Source organism: Podarcis cretensis (genome assembly GCF_951804945.1).
Source record: "Podarcis cretensis genome assembly, chromosome: 4".
NCBI lineage: Eukaryota > Metazoa > Chordata > Lepidosauria > Squamata > Lacertidae > Podarcis > Podarcis cretensis.
Window position 1 is genome coordinate 6,638,215 of NC_137173.1, and position 17,355 is coordinate 6,655,569.

Below are 17,355 nucleotides of genomic sequence, written 5' to 3' on the forward strand. Positions count from 1 at the left end.
TTGACTTTGAATTTCCTTCTGATGCTTTTGCAAAAAGCCTCTCCAAGGCTGGAGGAGCTGCTAGCCATGCATCTTACCATGGACTAAATCTATGGCTTCTGAAAGAGATCCCTTCCCCTGATTGGCCAAGCGGGGAACCGGATCCCAGCAGGCTGGCTGGCAGCCTGTGGAAGCAGCTGCCGAGCATTTATTTATATTTATATTTCTTGTTGCAATTTGCGCTCAGCTGTTGCCAAAGCTGGGCTGTGCGCGCCGGCGAGGAAGCGCCTCTCCTGGTCTCTCTTTCTCTCTCCTCGGCTTGCAGGGTCGTATCCTGCGCCTGCGGATCGCGCTTCCCAACCCCCCCTCCCCCCCCCCATGCTGGGTCTTTATGCACTGCGAGGAATCCGCTGCGCGGTGAGTGATGGATGGATGGGGAAGCGGGCAGCGCAGGGCACGCAATCAGTGCCAGATTTAGGTATAAGCTAAACAAGCTATAGCTTAGGGCCCCACTCTCTTGGGGCCCCCCCAAAAAATTAAAGGGAAAAAAACCTGGATGTACATTTCCAAAATATAAGATTAAAAAACAAATAAAATAAAAGCTACATACAGCAACAGTGTTTTGTGTTGTGTAGGCTCCTATGATGTAAGCGATGGGCCCCGCCGGCTAGCCTGCTCCCTAAAATATCACTGGTTCCCTCATTTCTATATATAGGGTGCCTACATTCTGCTGTTTATAATTATTAGTAGTTTGCATCCTATATTTACACCTATTATTGTTTCATGTTATAGCAAGTTTCTAGAGACTAGATTACGAGTCTTTGTAAATTGTGTTTCTCAAGGAACTTTTGTTATTGCCAAATGTGTTTGCATTATTAAGTTTGTTATGAATACAAAAATTTTAAGTTGGAGCTTAATAATTACCGTATTTTTTGCTCTATAAGACTCACTTTTTCCCTCCTAAAAAGAATGGGGAAATGTGTGTGCGTCTTATGGGGCGAATGCAGGCTGCGCAGTTATCCCAGAAGCCAGAACAGCAAGAGGGATTGCTGCTTTCACTGCGAAGCGATCCCTCTTGCTGTTCTGGCTTCTGAGATTCAGAATATTTTTTTTCTTGTTTTCCTCCTCCAAAAACTAAGTGCGTCTTGTGGTCTGGTGCATCTTATAGAGCGAAAAATACGGTATTTCACTGTTAATATAATTATTAATTGTATTTCGCTATTAATATGCTTTTTTTTATATAAATATTTATTGAAATTTTTTTAAAATACAAAATGCAAAAATAATAAACAATATAGCATGGATCATAACACATTTTTCAGAACTTCTTTGGACTCCCTCACGTCTCCCACTCCCACTTACATCATTATAAATTTTTCCCAGCAATTTATCCTCTTATTTATATTCTTAAGTCTTGCTCAGTTAATTTAATCTAATCTCCAAAAATTTTATGTTTCCCTCAATATCACTTATCGTTAAATTCAAATCTAATTCAATGGTAGGCAATTATTTATGATCTAGCATCCTTCTTAACATTCAACCAAATTACAGTACTTTTGTAGATAAATCTTGAATTTCTTCCAGTCTTCTTCAACCCTCTCTTCTCCCAGGTCTCGAATTCTGCCAGTCATCTCGGCCAGTTGCATATAGTCCATCAGCTGCATCTGCCACTCTTCCAGTGTGGGTAGATCTTGAGTTTTCCAGCTCTTAGCGATGAGTATCCTTGCTGCCGTTGTTGCATACATAAAAAATGTTCGGTCCTTCTTTAACACCTTCTGGCCGACAATGCCCAGAAGGAAGGCCTCTGGTTTCTTAGTGAAGGTATACTTAAATACCTTTTTCAACTCATTATATATCATTTCCCAGAAGGCCTTCACTCTAGGGCAGGTCCACCAGAGGTGAAAGAATGTTCCTTCGTGTTCTTTACATTTCCAACATTTATTATCAGACAAATGGTATATTTTGGCAAGTTTAACTGGGGTCATGTACCATCTATATATCATCGCTATTAATATGCTGCTTCTTAATTGTATTTCAGTTCAACAGTTACGTTGATAAAATACATATTTTGTCATGTGCAAATGGCTTTAGATACCTATAAGGTCCATAAATTACCACATAGCATATATTCAACACAAAGAACAATGACAATTTGTTGTTGGCAAAGGACAGCTGGACATATAAAAGGCCCTTCAGTATCTTAGGGTCTCACAGAGGAAGCTGTAGATCCCTCTCCCCACATTTTAAGATTCTTTAAAGAGTGGTGACCATCCCTTATTTTATTTTTATTTTATTTTTTACCACCATTTCTTATGTACAAGAATTTCACGACTCATTTATGCGGCATGTGAAAAAAGTATTTTCATTTGGCTGTCCTGAATCCCATGCCAATCCACTAGCGTTATATGAGGAAAGAGAGAGGGAAATTCTCTCTTTCTAACATATCAGAGCCCTAATCAGTCAGTCCACCTTTGGAGGTGAAATCCTTTGAGAACTTTTTAAAATGGCTACCTACTTTTGGAGTGTTAAATCTGGATCTCTAACTCTTATCTATTTGGTGTTTGCACATTTATTAACTATTTCAAAAAAAAATTCCTTTCCCCCTTCTTTCATCCACAAATTACCTTCAGCTTGAATACTATTAAAATTAAAATGATGTACCTGCCAAAGTTCAGAAACAAAAAGCCCCATACAGTACAGGGGTCAGCAAACTTTTCCAGCAGGGGGCTGATCCACTGTCCCCCAGACCTTGTGGGGGGCCGGACTATATTTTGAAGGAAAAAAATGAACGAATTCCTATGCCCTACAAATAACCCAAAGATGCATTTTAAACAAAAGCACACATTCTACTCATGTAAAAACACGCTGATTCCCAGACCGTCCGCAGGCCGGATTTAGAAGGTGATTGGGCCGGATCTGGCCCCCGGGCCTTAGTTTCCCTACCCATGCCATGGACTGTGTGACCATCCTTTATTAGTCATATGCAGAGTCAGGCCCATTTGAATCAATGGACCAAACGCACTCTTTTGAGCGCGTCTTAGTTAGACACCACCCTTAGTGGAGTAATTCAAGGACAGGAATAGCAACTTATTTGTTTTGTTTTTATTTGTTTGTTGCATCAACGCCCTACCTTTCCCTCCAGGGAGATCAAAGTGGTGTTTGGGGTTCTTCTCCCCCCTATTTGATCCTCACAAACAACCCTGTGAGGTAGGTGAGCCTGGAAGGGAATAACGAGTCTGAAATCACCCCGTGAGGTTATTATAAGGAAACATAGTTGTCAAGCGTCCCTTATTTGGCGGGACAGTCCCTTATCCCAGCTCTGTGTCCCGCTGCTGTCCCTTATTGATGATGTCCCTTAAATTTCCCGGGTTTCAAAGGAAGCAGCTCCTCTCCCTCCCTCCCTGCCGGCCAGGGAGGAGGGAGGCTCCAACTGTGTTGCTTGGCTGCATTGCTCACCCAGTAAGGAGTCTAAGAATGACTGGGGGGTGGAGCTTGCATGCCTTGTGTCGATCAAAACGGCCGCGTTGCCTGGGGACTCACCTTTGCTCAGCGCTTCCCAGCGGAGAGGTGACGGTGGTTTTCCTTGCTGCATCCCCTTTGCCGGGTTGCTGCGCTGTGGGAACCACCGCTTGAGGCTTCGTTTGGCTGCTGGCTGGGCTTTCTGCCTTTGGCTCGGGAGCTGGTTGACTAAAATCCCTTATTTTGGCTGCTGATCCCTTATTTTCGAGGCTACTGGTCCCTTATTTTCAAATCTGTAAGTTGACAGCTATGTAAGGAAACTGGGGTTGGCTTTTACAGCCGAACTCCCCATGAAGCTCTGATCACGGGTCTGAGAACAGAGGCAACCAAAGAACAGAGCTAGCCGTCTTTCAGACGTGTGGTTTATGGTGTGTTTACCTTGCACACATATTATGAACATGCATTTTATTGATGGCACCTGAGAATTCACAGACCAAGTGGGTATTCAAACCCTGTCCTAGTCTGACCACTGTGTCACACTGGCTAAATATTAATTCTATCATATTTTTTAATATTTTATTTCACCTAATGTTTATTGGATGGATTTCCCCCTAAATTGATTTTTGAATTCTGAATTTATTGTTATTCACGTTTTATACTGTATTTTATGGTGTTTTTTTATTGCATCAATTAAGTGTTTTAAATTTGTTGTTGGCCGCCCTGAGCCCGGTTTTCTGAACCAGAAAGGGCGGGGTATAAATAAAAAATTTTTATTATTATTATGTAGACAACGTAGAAGTGGGTGGGTGTATATTAAAAATAAATCAACAAATAGGTGTGTGTTTTTAAAGTCTATTCCCCAAAGGGTAAAATGTGCCCCCCTCCTCACTTTTTGCATCTTCTCTCTCCAGAAAGAGGGTGGTCTTTCCCCTCTAGTCTCCAGCCTCCTTACTTCCACAAAACAGTGTAGCTTTAAACTTTGGAGCTGGCTGGTTGTTCCAAAGAAAGATCGATAGTTTAGATCATCGGCTCCCAAATCTTTTGGAGCCGCTCTCTGGCTTGGGCTGCATCCCAGTACCTGGTTCCTTGCAAAAAGCATAATTCAGAATAGCGGTTTGCATGGCCCGCTACAGGAAATAATGGCACGGTGAAATTCAAAACAGTAACAACTAATTGCACATTTCTTCAAAATCCAAACTATTTTGTTAAATTAAGTCAAGTTGTAGGGGCCCCCCAAATTGTGATAATGTGGATCCCTGGGAGTGACTTATAGTAGCCTATCGTTTTAAGAAACTGTTAAGAAACTGCTGAGAAAGTATTTCACTTTGGGAAGAGAGGAGCTAGAACGCTTATCGCAAGAACACAAGTAGCAGGTACACACAGGCACAATACAAAGCACAATAGCCTTTGTAACAAAATGTATTGATGTAAGCTATGTCAGCAAATCAACCGGACCGATCTGAAGGTTTCTGCTTCTGCTGGAAGCGCAGGCGCGCTAAAAGGAAATGTAACTCAATAAGTTCTGGCTTTCAAGCTCTCTCCTTTCCCCGTCTCCTAGAATATTTCTGCATGCCCAGAAAACATGGCCGAGGCTCAGGCTGGCTCTGGGAAGGTGACTCTTTTCAGCCAGAAAAAACGAGGGGGCCTCACCTACCGCATTCCCGCGCTGCTTTACCTGCCCTCCGAGTCCACTTTCCTGGCGTTTGCAGAAGAGCGCTCATCTCCCCGAGACGAAGATGCTAAGTTCCTGGTGATGAGGCGAGGGCGGAAGGAAGGAACGTCCGTTCAGGTAACGCCAGGAGCAGAAAGCATAACATTGCTATTCTTCATTGCACGTTTCTTTACTTTCTTACTATATACAATAAATGTAAGGCTGTCGTCACGCAGCAGTTCATGGGCCTGCCTATATGCGGCCACACCAACTCCAGCATGGCAGCAGGGTGGCAGGCAGCTCAGGTAAGCTGTTTAATGAAGGCGGGGATTTAATGAAGCTCTGCACACTGTGTATAATGGGGGGAAATGCTCTCTGAAGCAAGTCCCCCAGCTGTGAAGGGAGGCTTCCTGTTGCCTAACTGAGAGATCCCTGCCCCCTCCTGCTTGCACACAAGCTCTGATAGGCAGCGTGAAGCCTCCCTTCACAGCTGAGTTGCTGGGGTCAGGGAAGGTGGAGGCAGCCCGGAAGCTGCATCTTTGAGCCCCTGCACCACCATCTCATGGGGACTTCTGAGCAGCTCCTGAAGCCAGCCAGAGCCAACTGCTCCGGGCTACTGAGACTGCCGCCGCTGCGTTTCCTGGGGCCATTAGATGAAATCCGGGGACATTCCAGGGGATGGAATTTGTCCGGGGACTTATTCGCAAATCCGGGGACTGTCCCCGGGAAACTGGGACGTCTGGTAGCCCTACTGTGGAGGCCAATTCTGGGTCCACACGTCCTTCCACAGTGGGGACATAGGTTTCCAGGCAGGAATTGATCACGGTGAGGGTTTGCCAAGCGTGCCTTCCTCTTAGCGCGTTTCTCCCTTGCGTCCTGAGTTCGAGTGTCTTCAAAGCCCATGACACCTTTAGTAAAAGCTGCTCTCCGATTGTAGTGGTTGCAGGCCAGTGTTTCCCAATTTTCTGTGCTTATGTTGCATTTTTTTTTTTTTAGATTTGTCTTGAGAGTGCCTTTAAACCTCTTTTGTTGTATTCCCCTTTCTTTTCAGAAAATGCTTTGTCCCAAATTACATTATGCCATTGTGTACAACCCTGTATTTATAATAATGATATGCACACATGGAACTAGATTTTTAAAAAATCTACAGTCTTTGCTAATAACGATTTACAAACAGGCAGTCATACCTTGGATCTTGAATGCCTTGGCTCCCGAACAAATCAGCTCCCAAACAATCGAAACCCGATAATGTTCCGGTTTTCGAATGATTTTCGGAAGCTGACCGTCCGGTGCGGCTTCCGATTGGCTGCAGCTGGAGCTTCCTGCAGCCAATCAGAAGCTGCGTTTTGCTTTCCGAACATTTTGGCATTCAAATGGACTTCCGTAACGGATTCCGTTCGACTTCCAAGGTAACGACTGTACAAGGAAATTCAGACAAAACCTAAATTCAGATAAATTTGACTGGCTTTGAGGCTGCAACAATCGGATCCAAGTAATTCAAGTAATTGTCTGATTACTTGAATTGTCCTGACTTCATGAGCAACAGATATATGGCATAGATTCTTCCACGTGTGGCTATGAAGAGTCTGTTCCATATGCCTTCTGCCCACATTTTTAAAAAAGGAATGGAAAGATAGGGTTAACAGCTTGCCAGTCAGGCTGAGCGACTGACAGCTGTTCCAGTCTGTGCATATTTATGCCGCTGACTCAATAAGTAACTTGAAGCCTTGCTGGAAACTTGCCCTGGTAACACTGGGGGTTTGGGTTTGAGGCCCGGTATATGATAGCGGAAGCAAGCAGACACTCCTACAAGAAAAAGGGCAAATTTCCTAATCCTGCATCAATTTTCCAGGGATCAAGTTTGAGATTGTTTTTTAAAAGACGATATCCAGGCAAGGCCTCTCAGCTCTGTCCTCTCCAAATCCAAGCCACCGAAATGCTTCTCTGCTCCTTCTGGAAAGTTTCACTTTCCTCAACTGTAGCCCTGAACAATTTCAGTCTAGGATACCATGGGGATCACCAGAACCCTGATATCTCAGCTCGATCACTGGGATCATTTGCAGGAGCATTGTTCATCATTCCCCGAGACAGAGAGGCTCATCTGACAGCAGCAATAAACCTAGCTTTTAGTGTCAAATGTCCCAGTCCTGTGGAACTCTCTGCCACTGGAGATTCAGCAGAACAACTTTTAAATGGCCACCGGTGATGGGACAGACGGGAGGCGGATTTAGTGACGCAATCCCCCCACAACCTTGGGAAATCCCCCCACAAAAAGCTCAACAACTCTGTGCCATCTCCTCCATTTTCTAAAATTTGAGTCCCCCAAAATAGGAGGCGTCTTATACATGGGGGCGTCTTATAGATGGAAAAGTACGCAGGGCTGTCTTAAGTATATGCAGCGCCAGGTTGCCCAGTCCCAGGCGCTTCCACCGACGGGCGGGCTCTTCACCAGACTCAACTCTTGGGCCCCAGACTCTCGGCCTGGTGCCCTTGAGAGCCCAGCGCCCGGGTGCCCCGCACCCCTAGTGCCGAAAGTACAGTATATAGGAATAGGTTGAGGTCTGAGTGTTGGGTAGAGCTGCCCTCCTTGAACACACAGCCTGCGGGGAGTTCGAGAAGGGAGAGGAATTTAAACCTCCCAAAAATAGATTGTGTGCTCACTCCAGCGGCCTTTTTCGAGCACTGGGATGCCACTTGTGTCCTCAGCAAAAAGTGCGATTATCCTCAGACAGGAATGTCCATTGTTCAATTTGGAACATATTTAAATCACCTATTATCCATTCATTGTAAAATTACAAGTACTTTAAAAACCCTGCTAATGTATTAATCTGTGTACAATGCTCCTGTATATATGCAATAAGCATCTTCCATTCTTCCTTGAATTTGTTGTCGTCTCTTCCCCTTAATTTCATTGTCAGTTTTGCCATTTATATACTAATAATATTATTAATATTAATATTATTAACAACAACAACAACAACAACAATAATAATAATAATTTATTTATACCCCGCCCATCTGGCTGAGTTTCCCCAGCCACTCTGGGCGGCTCCCAATCAAGTGTTAAAAACAATACAGCATTAAATATTAAAACTTCCCTAAACATTTCAGAATATTCCATTAATTTAACTTGCCAATCTTCTTTAGCTGGGACACCTTCTTCTTTCCAATATTGTGCTAATACTGTCCGTGCAGCCGTAGTTGCATACATAAATAGATTCTTTTGTGATTTTGGTAAGTCCACTCCTGGGCCGAGCGGGAATTTGAACCCCGGCCTCCCTGGTTCCTAGTCCAACACTCTAACCACTGCACCGCAGTGAAGAGAGGGAAATATCTGGGTTTACTCTCTAACTTGGAGGTTGTCAACCTGGTCTCTGTCAGGAGTTCAGCCTACACTCAAGGAGGACCCTGGCAGAGACACATGCGCAACTGGCATGTTCTCTCCCTCCTGGTCGATCGTTCGGGAGCTTCGAAAGCTTTCTTCAACCCGAACATCACAGCGACCGATACCAACAGACACCGGCACACTTAGGGATCCACAGAGTTTGCACATCATGCACATGACAGACCTCAGCAACTCAGCATTTTGGCTAATCTACTTTATTTACCTGTATACCTGAAGGAGCGTCTCCACCTCCATCGTTCTGCCCGGACACTGAGGTCCAGTGCCGAGGGCCTTATGGCAGTTCCCTCACTGCGAGAAGCCAAGTTACAGGGAACCAGGCAGAGGGCCTTCTCGGTAGTGGCGCCCACCCTGCGGAACGCCCTCCCACCAGATGTCAAAGAGAAAAACAACTACCAAACTTTTAGAAGACATCTGAAGGCAGCCCTCTTTAGGGAAGCTTTTAATGTTTAATAGGTTATTGTATTTTAGTGTTTTGTTGGAAGCTGCCCAGAGTGGCTGGGGAAACCCAGCCAGATGGGCGGGGTATAAATAATATATTATTGTTGTTGTCATTATTATTATTATTATTATTATTATTATTATTATTAGCACTGCAACATGGCTCCCTCTCTCTCTAGCATTGGATAGAGAAAGAACAAAGGACATTAGTCCCACTTCACGCAACACAGTAACACAAACATCTTGTCTCCGTCACTTCCCACTCTGTGGAGTCAAAACATACACCGTCATGTGAAAGACAACAGTCCCATGACTGCAATCATGGAGCAGGAATTCCAACAGTCCCTACCACCCACTAGTGGCCGTTTAAGGATTGTAGGTGAGCGGTAAGGTATTCTACGGCACAAGCCGAATACTCCTTCCATCGAGCACTGGTGGGTGGTAAGGAAATTTTACCATCAAGAAAGATGAATTAGTGGGCAGTAGGTATTAAAAGCTTGACTACCCGTGCTCTAAGGGATGCGGGTGGCGCTATGGGTTAAACCACAGAGCCTAGGACTTGCTGATCAGAAGGTCGGCAGTTTGAATCCCCGTGACGGGGTGAGCTCCCCTTGCTCGGTCCCTGCTCCTGCCAACCTAGCAGTTCAAAAGCACGTCAAAGTGCAAGTAGATAAATAGGTACCGCTCCGGCGGGAAGGTAAACGGCGTTTCCGTGCGCTGCTCTGGTTCGCCAGAAGCAGCTTGGTCATGCTGGCCACATGACCCGGAAGCTCTAAGCAGACAAACATCGGCTCCCGTGGCCAATAAAGCGAGATGAGCGCCACAACCCCAGAGTCGGTCACGACTGGACCTAATGGTCAGCAGTCCCTTTACCTTTACCCGTGCTCTAACTCAGCCTCTGCTTTGTATTTCAGTGGGGTCCTCAGGAACCGCTGGAGACAGCCGTCCTGCCCAACCACCGCACCATGAACCCCTGTCCCGTATTCGAGAGGAAGAGCGGCACCCTTTTCCTCTTCTTCATCTGTGTGCAGAAGTACATCACGGAACGGCACCAGATCAGCACGGGGAGGAACGCCGCCAGGCTCTGCTACGTCTCCAGCCAAGATGGCGGCCGCACCTGGAGCCAGACGACCGACCTGACTGAGGCGGTCATTGGCGGAGAGCTGACCAATTGGGCCACGTTTGCTGTCGGCCCGGGCCACGGCGTCCAGCTCAGCTCCGGCCGCCTGGTGATCCCGGCGTACGCTTATTACATCCACAAGCGCTTGTTTGGGAACCCTCTGGAGTGCTGGATCAAGCCCCACTGCCTCACTTTCTACAGCGACGATGGCGGGCAGAGCTGGTCGCGCAGCCCGCTCCTCGAGACCTTGCTGACCTCCGAGTGCCAGGTGGCCGAGCTGTCGTGCCCGGACGACAGCCGGGTCCTCTACTGCAACGCCCGCAGCCTCCACAACTACCGGGTCGGGGCGCTGTGCACCGACAACGGCCACCAGTTTGTCAGCCCCTCCCTGTGCGAGGAGTTGTGCGAGTCTCCCCACGGTTGTCAGGGCAGCGTGGTGAGCTTCTCCCCTCAGCTGGAGCCGTTGGATCTGGGCCGGAAGAAAGACGGGGCCAAGTCGTCGGGTCTCGATCCTTCCTCGGCCCCCCTCAAGGGCGCCCGGTCGTGGCTGATCTTCTCCCACCCCACGAAAAGGCACAAGCGTGTGGATCTGGGCATCTACCTCAACACCTCTCCGCTGGAGAAGGGGTGCTGGAAAGCCCCATGGGTCCTGAACAAAGGGCCCAGCGGGTATTCGGACCTGGCTGTGTGCGAGGAGGGTGAGTCGGTGATGTTTGGGTGCCTGTTTGAGTGTGGGGTGTCCTGCGAGTGTGAGGAGATCGCCTTCCAACTGTTCACGGGTGTCGAGCTCCTGAGGAACGTGAGGGAAAGCTGCTGTGGTCCCTCTTCTCCCTCGAAAGCATAAACACTGAGGGACATTTAGCACCCCAGGACAGAAAATGTGGGTGCCCTCGCTTGCCTCTCCCGCCAGGCTCTCCTATGTCTCCGCCATAGTATTATACTGTGCAGGCTTTGGAAAACGACCGTCGTTTTGGGATGACGATAAACAGGCCCTCGCTTCTGCCTCCTTGAAAGTAGCTAAACAAAAAAGAATTACAGTGGTACCTTGGTTCTCAAACTTAATCTGTTCCAAAACCAAAGCGTTCCAAAACCAAGGCGTGCTTCCCCATAGAAAGTAATGCAAAAGGGATTAATCCGTTCCAGACTTTTAAAAACAACCCCTAAAACAGCAATTTAACATGGATTTTACTATCTAACGAGACCATTGAACTATAAAATGAAATCAATAATCAACATACTGTACTATAAAATAAATAAGATGGTATTGCAGATGATATATATATAAAAAAATTTTACCTGCAATGATGATAGTCATTGTTTGGATGGGGGATTTTTATACATTTCCACAGTCACACAATCAATGTAGCTGAACTGGGTTCCACACAGTCACAAAAACAAATTAACCAAAAAAGCCTCAAAAACAAAAACGTAAAACAAATAGGAAAAACAAAAGCACCAAACTTAATCCTTTCCGGATGTCCATTTGACTTCCAAAATGTTCAAAAACCAAGGTGCAGCTTCTGATTGGTGCAGGCATCCCAGAAAGAATAGCCAACAGCCGCATCAGATGTTCGGCTTCCGAAAAACGTCTGAAAACCGGAAAACTTACTTCCTGGTTTTCGGCGTTTGAGAACCAAGGTACCACTGTACTGCATCTTCTGCGTAATTATATTGATAAATCGAAAGGGGCGGTCTACAATTCAAGGTTGTTGTGATTTCTCTCTTTCATTTTTACCTCGGGACTCTCTTTTTCACCATCGCTGACCGCTGCCTCCTGTTGGTCACAAGATACGTCTCACCCTTCCATGTCCTGGGGCCTAAAATGATATATAAACAGAACTGCATTGTTCAGAATCGGCTCATTGCCGCCTTTGCTGCCTTCTACTTATGTACACGAAAGGAGGAACTTTTCAAAGTTCAAAAACGGATGGGCAATGCTATACCCTCTGGGATTTTTTGGCACTGGAACGGGCACTCTTCGTTTTTGCATGAGCTCTTGCACATGCGCGAAAGCATGTGGACGTCTGTAACTTTGGAAAAGATCAGAGTCACCCCAAAAGCGAGGCAGTGCTTGTTCCGATGTGCTTGTGGGGGGTTCCTAAATATGCAGAAATGTATATGTTATAGTTTTTTTTAAAAAAAACATAATAAGCCCTTGAGCTTCCAGGTTCTGTGGGGTGTTAAAGGCCCAGAGACACAGGAGATCTAGAGCAGGTCATCTCATTGTCCCTCCTGGTCGGCCCCGCAGAGGACCTTAAGGTCCATGAATAATCATAGTTTAGAGGTCCCGGGCCCTAAGGAAGCCAGACTATCCTCCACCAGGGCCAGGGCCTTTTCAGCGATGGCTCCGACCTGGTGGAATGCTCTGTCCCAGGAGACCAGGATCCTGCAAGATTTAACTTCATTCCACAGGGCCTGTAAGACAGAGCTATTCCGCCTGGCTTTCAATTTGAACTTAGCCTGATCTTTTATTCCCCTTCCTTCCCTCGCCCTCCCCTTTTTATTACCCACTCTGGGATCCCACAGCTCCTGGTCTCCTCGCTGGCCCAAATAGGACTAATTTAGCCAGCTAGCCCTGGTGACCATCTAATGTTTATTGGATGGATTTCCCCCCTAAATTGATTTTTGAATTCTGAATTTATTGTTATTCACGTTTTATACTGTATTTTATGCTGTTTTTTGTTGCATCAATTAAGTGTTTTAAATCTGTTGTTAGCCACTCTGAGCCCGGTTTTCTGAACCGGGAAGGGCGGGGTATAAATAAAAATTTATTGTTATTATTTATTATAGAGAAGGGACTTCTGGGTTTGCAGCAAATGACAAAGCCAGGAGTTTCAGCATCTTCTGTTAGCTTTGTGGTGGGGGCACCATGTGCCTCTCCCCAACTACGCTGAAACCCTGAGTTTATAGACTTCCCCTCACTTCTGCCCAAGAAGGGTGCAGAAAGTGAAGAAATGGGGAGGATGTCTAAAGAATGGAGCCCAAGTCTGTAGTTCAGGAGACAATGAATGAGGGTGGTTGCCTCATTGCAAAACAAACCAAAATTACAGCCATCACACGACTGTCCAAAACAGAGATGTCTTGGGCCTGTTAGGAAGGATGCATAAAACATCTACAACAGCTCTCTGTCTCACACACAAATTTCCGTGCCTTCTAAAGAAAGGAGCTGCATTTGAAATACAGTGGTGCCTCACAAGACGAAATTAATCCGTTCCGTGAGTCTCTTCGTATAGCGGTTTTTTCGTCTTGCGAAGCAAGCCCATTGACAGCTTAGCGGATTAGCGCTATTAGCGCTATTAGCGGTTTAGCGGCTTTTAGCGGCTTATTAGCTTAGCGGATCAGCTGATAAGCGGCTTAGCTGCTTAGAAAAGGTGGGGGAGGGGGAAAAACCCGCAGGAACTCGCAAGACATTGCGGGGCACCACTGTAAGTCTCTCTCATTCCCAGATGTGTGTTTTTTGGTTATTTGAGTATCCTGTTTCCTGACTCCTGCAAGGTGTCGCTCAGTTTGGGCCCAGAGGTTCATTTTCCTGTGGCAACGAGAGGGTGGCCTTTCATGGCTTTCTGATTTGTCTTGAGCAACAGTGCTAGAAAGCAGGAAATAATATTATTATTATTATTAATGATTATTATTATTAATAATAATTGTTTTTTATTATTATCAGCGTCAGCATCACAGTCGTACCTTGGATCTTGAACGTTTTGGCTTCCGAACCCCGCAAACCCGGAATTGAGTGTTCCGGTTTGTGGACGTTCTTTGGAACCCGAATGTCCGACGTGGCTTCCGATTGGATGTAGGAACTTCCTGCAGCCAATCGGAAGTTGTGCCTTGGTTTCCGAACGTTTTGGAAGTCAACTGGACTTCCGGAACAGATTCCTTTCCAAGGTACCACTGTATTATTATTATTATTATTATTATTATTATTATTATTACGACCACCACCATCATTTTACTGACATTTACATTTACTTACCTACAGTATTATATATATATATATATATACATTTTTATTGGGGGGTTTTTTACATATCATTTCCAACATTCATTTAACGTAACTTCTTATCTTACACAATATTTTAGACTTCCGTCTAACCACCTCTGATGATTTCCCGTTCTTTATCACTTATTCTGCATTTCTTAATTTCCCTATTACTCTTAATTGCAATTAACTAATAATTCTCTTCGTGGTCTGGACCCCCAGAGTGGCTTACGGAGATCTGTAGTTAACACAGATCCCGTCTTCAGGCTTGCATTCTGAAAGGCAATGACACACAAGGAAAAGAGGGTGGGAATGGAGGAGGAATGAAAAAGAGCAAACTCTAGCACCAGTTCTTAAAGTTACATATCACATGTGCCGGCCTACAGGTTGGCTGGCACCATGTTGGCCAAAGGCTTGTGAGTTCTGTCCCTCTTATTTGTGGGGGATAGCGTGATACTACCCAATTCTGCTTAGTGTAGCTACATGTTGTATTGCATGAAGTCCTGGCACATGTGCTGGCGATAACTTCGGATAACTGCTCTGCCCATGCTCCACCTCAGATCTCTCCCGCTTCCTGTTGCAGTTCATCTCCTTAAAAAACAACAACACTACTTCCCGTATCTGGAAATCTAGCTCATCAGGGGAGATAGCCTGTACTAAACCTCTTTCTTTGGCCCACGTAAGACCAGTCTGGATATTTGGCCTTGGTGAAGATTTGACGTTTTCATCCCCAAAAAGCTTTTGATTTGAGTTTCTACTGAAATGAGGCTGCATTTTAATGTTGTGCTTTAATCTTGTTTTTCAGTTGTATTTGAATCAATTGTTTTATACCTGGTGTTAGCCGCCCTGAGCCTGGTCTTGGCTGGGGAGGGCGGGGTATAAATAAAATTATTATTATTATTATTATTATTATTATTATTATTATTATTATTATAAAATTTATTATTATTATTACATGAAGGGATGGGCAGATCAGATCAGACGCCTTCTGTTTTCCATCCGTTTTGCCTTATATGTTTATTCAAGAGTTCAATTCCATTTCTGTACTGATGTGCAGTTTTTTGTTTTTTAAAAAATAAATCTTTATGAAAAGGCTTATTTCAGTGTGCATTAAAACGTGTACTTTTAAATATATTTTATGCTAAAATAGATTTACACACACATACATATACAAACAAGAAACAGACAATAACTGCATTGCAAAAAGTCAGACAAGTATATGTAACCCGATGTTTACTGCTGAACTGGAACAAACACAGACATCGGCAGGTTTTCCCAGGGAAAGAGATGGAACAAAATGAAAAGCTCTCGGAACTCTGCCTAAAAATCGTGGGGCAACTGGAAGTGTGAATGAACCCTGAATCTCTCAGTTCAGGGAAGGAAAGTATGCCTAGTTTGATAAAAGAATTGCATGTTTTATTATATGAATGAGCCTTGTTCAAACTAATGAAGGTGGAGACACAAAGATTGATGCCTGCTTTTCGTTCTCAGCAGGTGAGAGATACAAAGATGTCTCCTCTCTCAAAGGATGAAGAAGTGGTAGAGAGTGAGCCCAAGCAAGCCCTAAGAGCAGGGGCAGGCAAACTAAGGCCCGGGGGCTGGATCCGGCCCAATTGCCTTCTACGATATGATATGATAATACGATACGATAATCTTTATTGTCATTGTCCCATACAGAACAACGAAACTGAAAATCTACATCAGGCATTCAGAAACTAACAAGCCAGCTATCCCAGCCTGGTTAGCCCCCTAAAAACTCTGATACCCCATTTTTAAAATACAATATACTCCCGTAGATACTACCTTGCACTGCGTTTAAAACCAAAATGGCATTTGGATAGAAACTGTTTCTCAGGCGGCTAGTCCTAGCCTTTATAACCCTGTACCTTCTTCCAGAAGGCAGAAGCTGAAAGAGATCATTTCCGGGATGTGCGCTGTCCTGCGCTATCTCTGCAGCTTTCTTATGGCACCTGGAAGCATAGATTTGATCCAAGGTGGGAAGAGTGCGCCCAATTATTATCTGCGCAGTCTTTACAACCCTAAATCTGGCCCGCAGACGATTCAGGAAACAGCATGTTTTTACCTGAATAGAATGTGTCCTTTTATTTAAAATGCACCTCTGGGTTATTTGTGGGGCAAAAGAATTCGTTCATTCCCCCCCCCCCCCAAAAAAAAAATATAGTCCGGCCCCCCGCAAGGTCTGAGGGACAGTGGATCGGCCCCCTGCTGAAAAAGTCTGCTGACCCCTGCCTAAGGGCATCAGAAGGAAAGTTAGCACAAGCTAGGTCAGATGGCAGCCTAGGAAACTTGATGGTCCCCCTCCATACCTGCTTCCCTCCCCCCCCCCCCCCGCAAAACCCATCAGCCTTAAGACAAGCAGAATCGCACCCCAGCATTTCTAGCGTAACCCTGGTATATTATAAGCTGCCCGCTCATAATATACGAGTGCAGCTGTTAACACATAAAGGCTGGTTGCATTCTGAGCAGTGCCGGATTTACACATAAGCTAAACAACCTATAGCTTAGGGCTGCCCACTCTCTTGCCCCCCCCCAAAGGAAAAAAACCTGGATGTAGATTTCCAAAATATAAGATAAAAAAACAAATAAAATAAAACCTACATGCAGCAACAGTGTTTTGTGTTGTGTAGGCTCCTAGGATGTAAGTCATGGGCCCCGCCTGCTATCCCGCTCCCTAAAACATCACTGGTTTGCTCATTTCTGTATATAGGGTGCCCGCATTCTGCATGTGCAAATGGCTTGAGATACCTATGAGGTCAATAAAATACCATATAGCATATATTCAACACCAAAAAACAGTTACAATTTGTTGTTGACAAAGGACAGCTGGACATATAAAGGACCCCATTACCTTCAGTAGCTTAAAGGTAAAGGTAAAGGTACCCCTGCCCGTACGGGCCAGTCTTGACAGACTCTGGGGTTGTGCGCCCATCTCACTCAAGAGGCCGGGGGCCAGCGCTGTCCGGAGACACTTCCGGGTCACGTGGCCACCGTGACATCGCTGCTCTGGCCAGAGCCAGAGCCAGAGCCGCACACGGAAACGCCGTTTACCTTCCCGCTGGTAAGCGGTCCCTATTTATCTACTTGCACCCGGAGGTGCTTTTGAACTGCTAGGTTGGCAGGCGCTGGGACCGAGCAGCGGGAGCGCACCCCGCCGCAGGGATTTGAACCGCCGACCTTTCGATCGGCAAGCCCTAGGCGCTGAGGCTTTAACCCACAGCGCCACCTGCGTCCCCTTCAGTAGCTTAGGGCCTCATCAAACCTAAATCTGGCCCTGATTCTGAGCTACATAATAGTTTGTGTGG

General features: G+C 45.6%; 1 protein-coding gene across 1 annotated transcript; it reads left to right on the plus strand.

Annotated features, from left to right (window-relative positions):
• The first annotated feature begins 114 nt into the window (after nt 1-114).
• Nucleotides 115-15,125, plus strand: LOC307214873 (sialidase-3-like). The gene is made up of 4 exons (XM_079973937.1): nt 115-396; nt 4,997-5,227; nt 9,848-13,235; nt 13,484-15,125. The coding sequence occupies exons 1-3, from the start codon at nt 358-360 to the stop codon at nt 10,895-10,897; spliced, it is 1,320 nt and encodes a 439-aa protein (XP_079830063.1). The 5' UTR covers nt 115-357; the 3' UTR covers nt 10,898-13,235; nt 13,484-15,125.
• Nucleotides 15,126-17,355: the final 2,230 nt, after the last annotated feature.

Excerpts from the sequence above, each read along its gene's own strand:
- LOC307214873 (XM_079973937.1), top strand. The coding sequence starts at position 358 with ATGCTGGGTCTTTATGCACTGCGAGGAATCCGCTGCGCG. Across the intron at positions 397-4,996 it reads TGCGAGGAATCCGCTGCGCG|AATATTTCTGCATGCCCAGA; the intron begins GTGAGTGATGGA and ends CCCGTCTCCTAG. Across the intron at positions 5,228-9,847 it reads AGGAAGGAACGTCCGTTCAG|TGGGGTCCTCAGGAACCGCT; the intron begins GTAACGCCAGGA and ends TTTGTATTTCAG.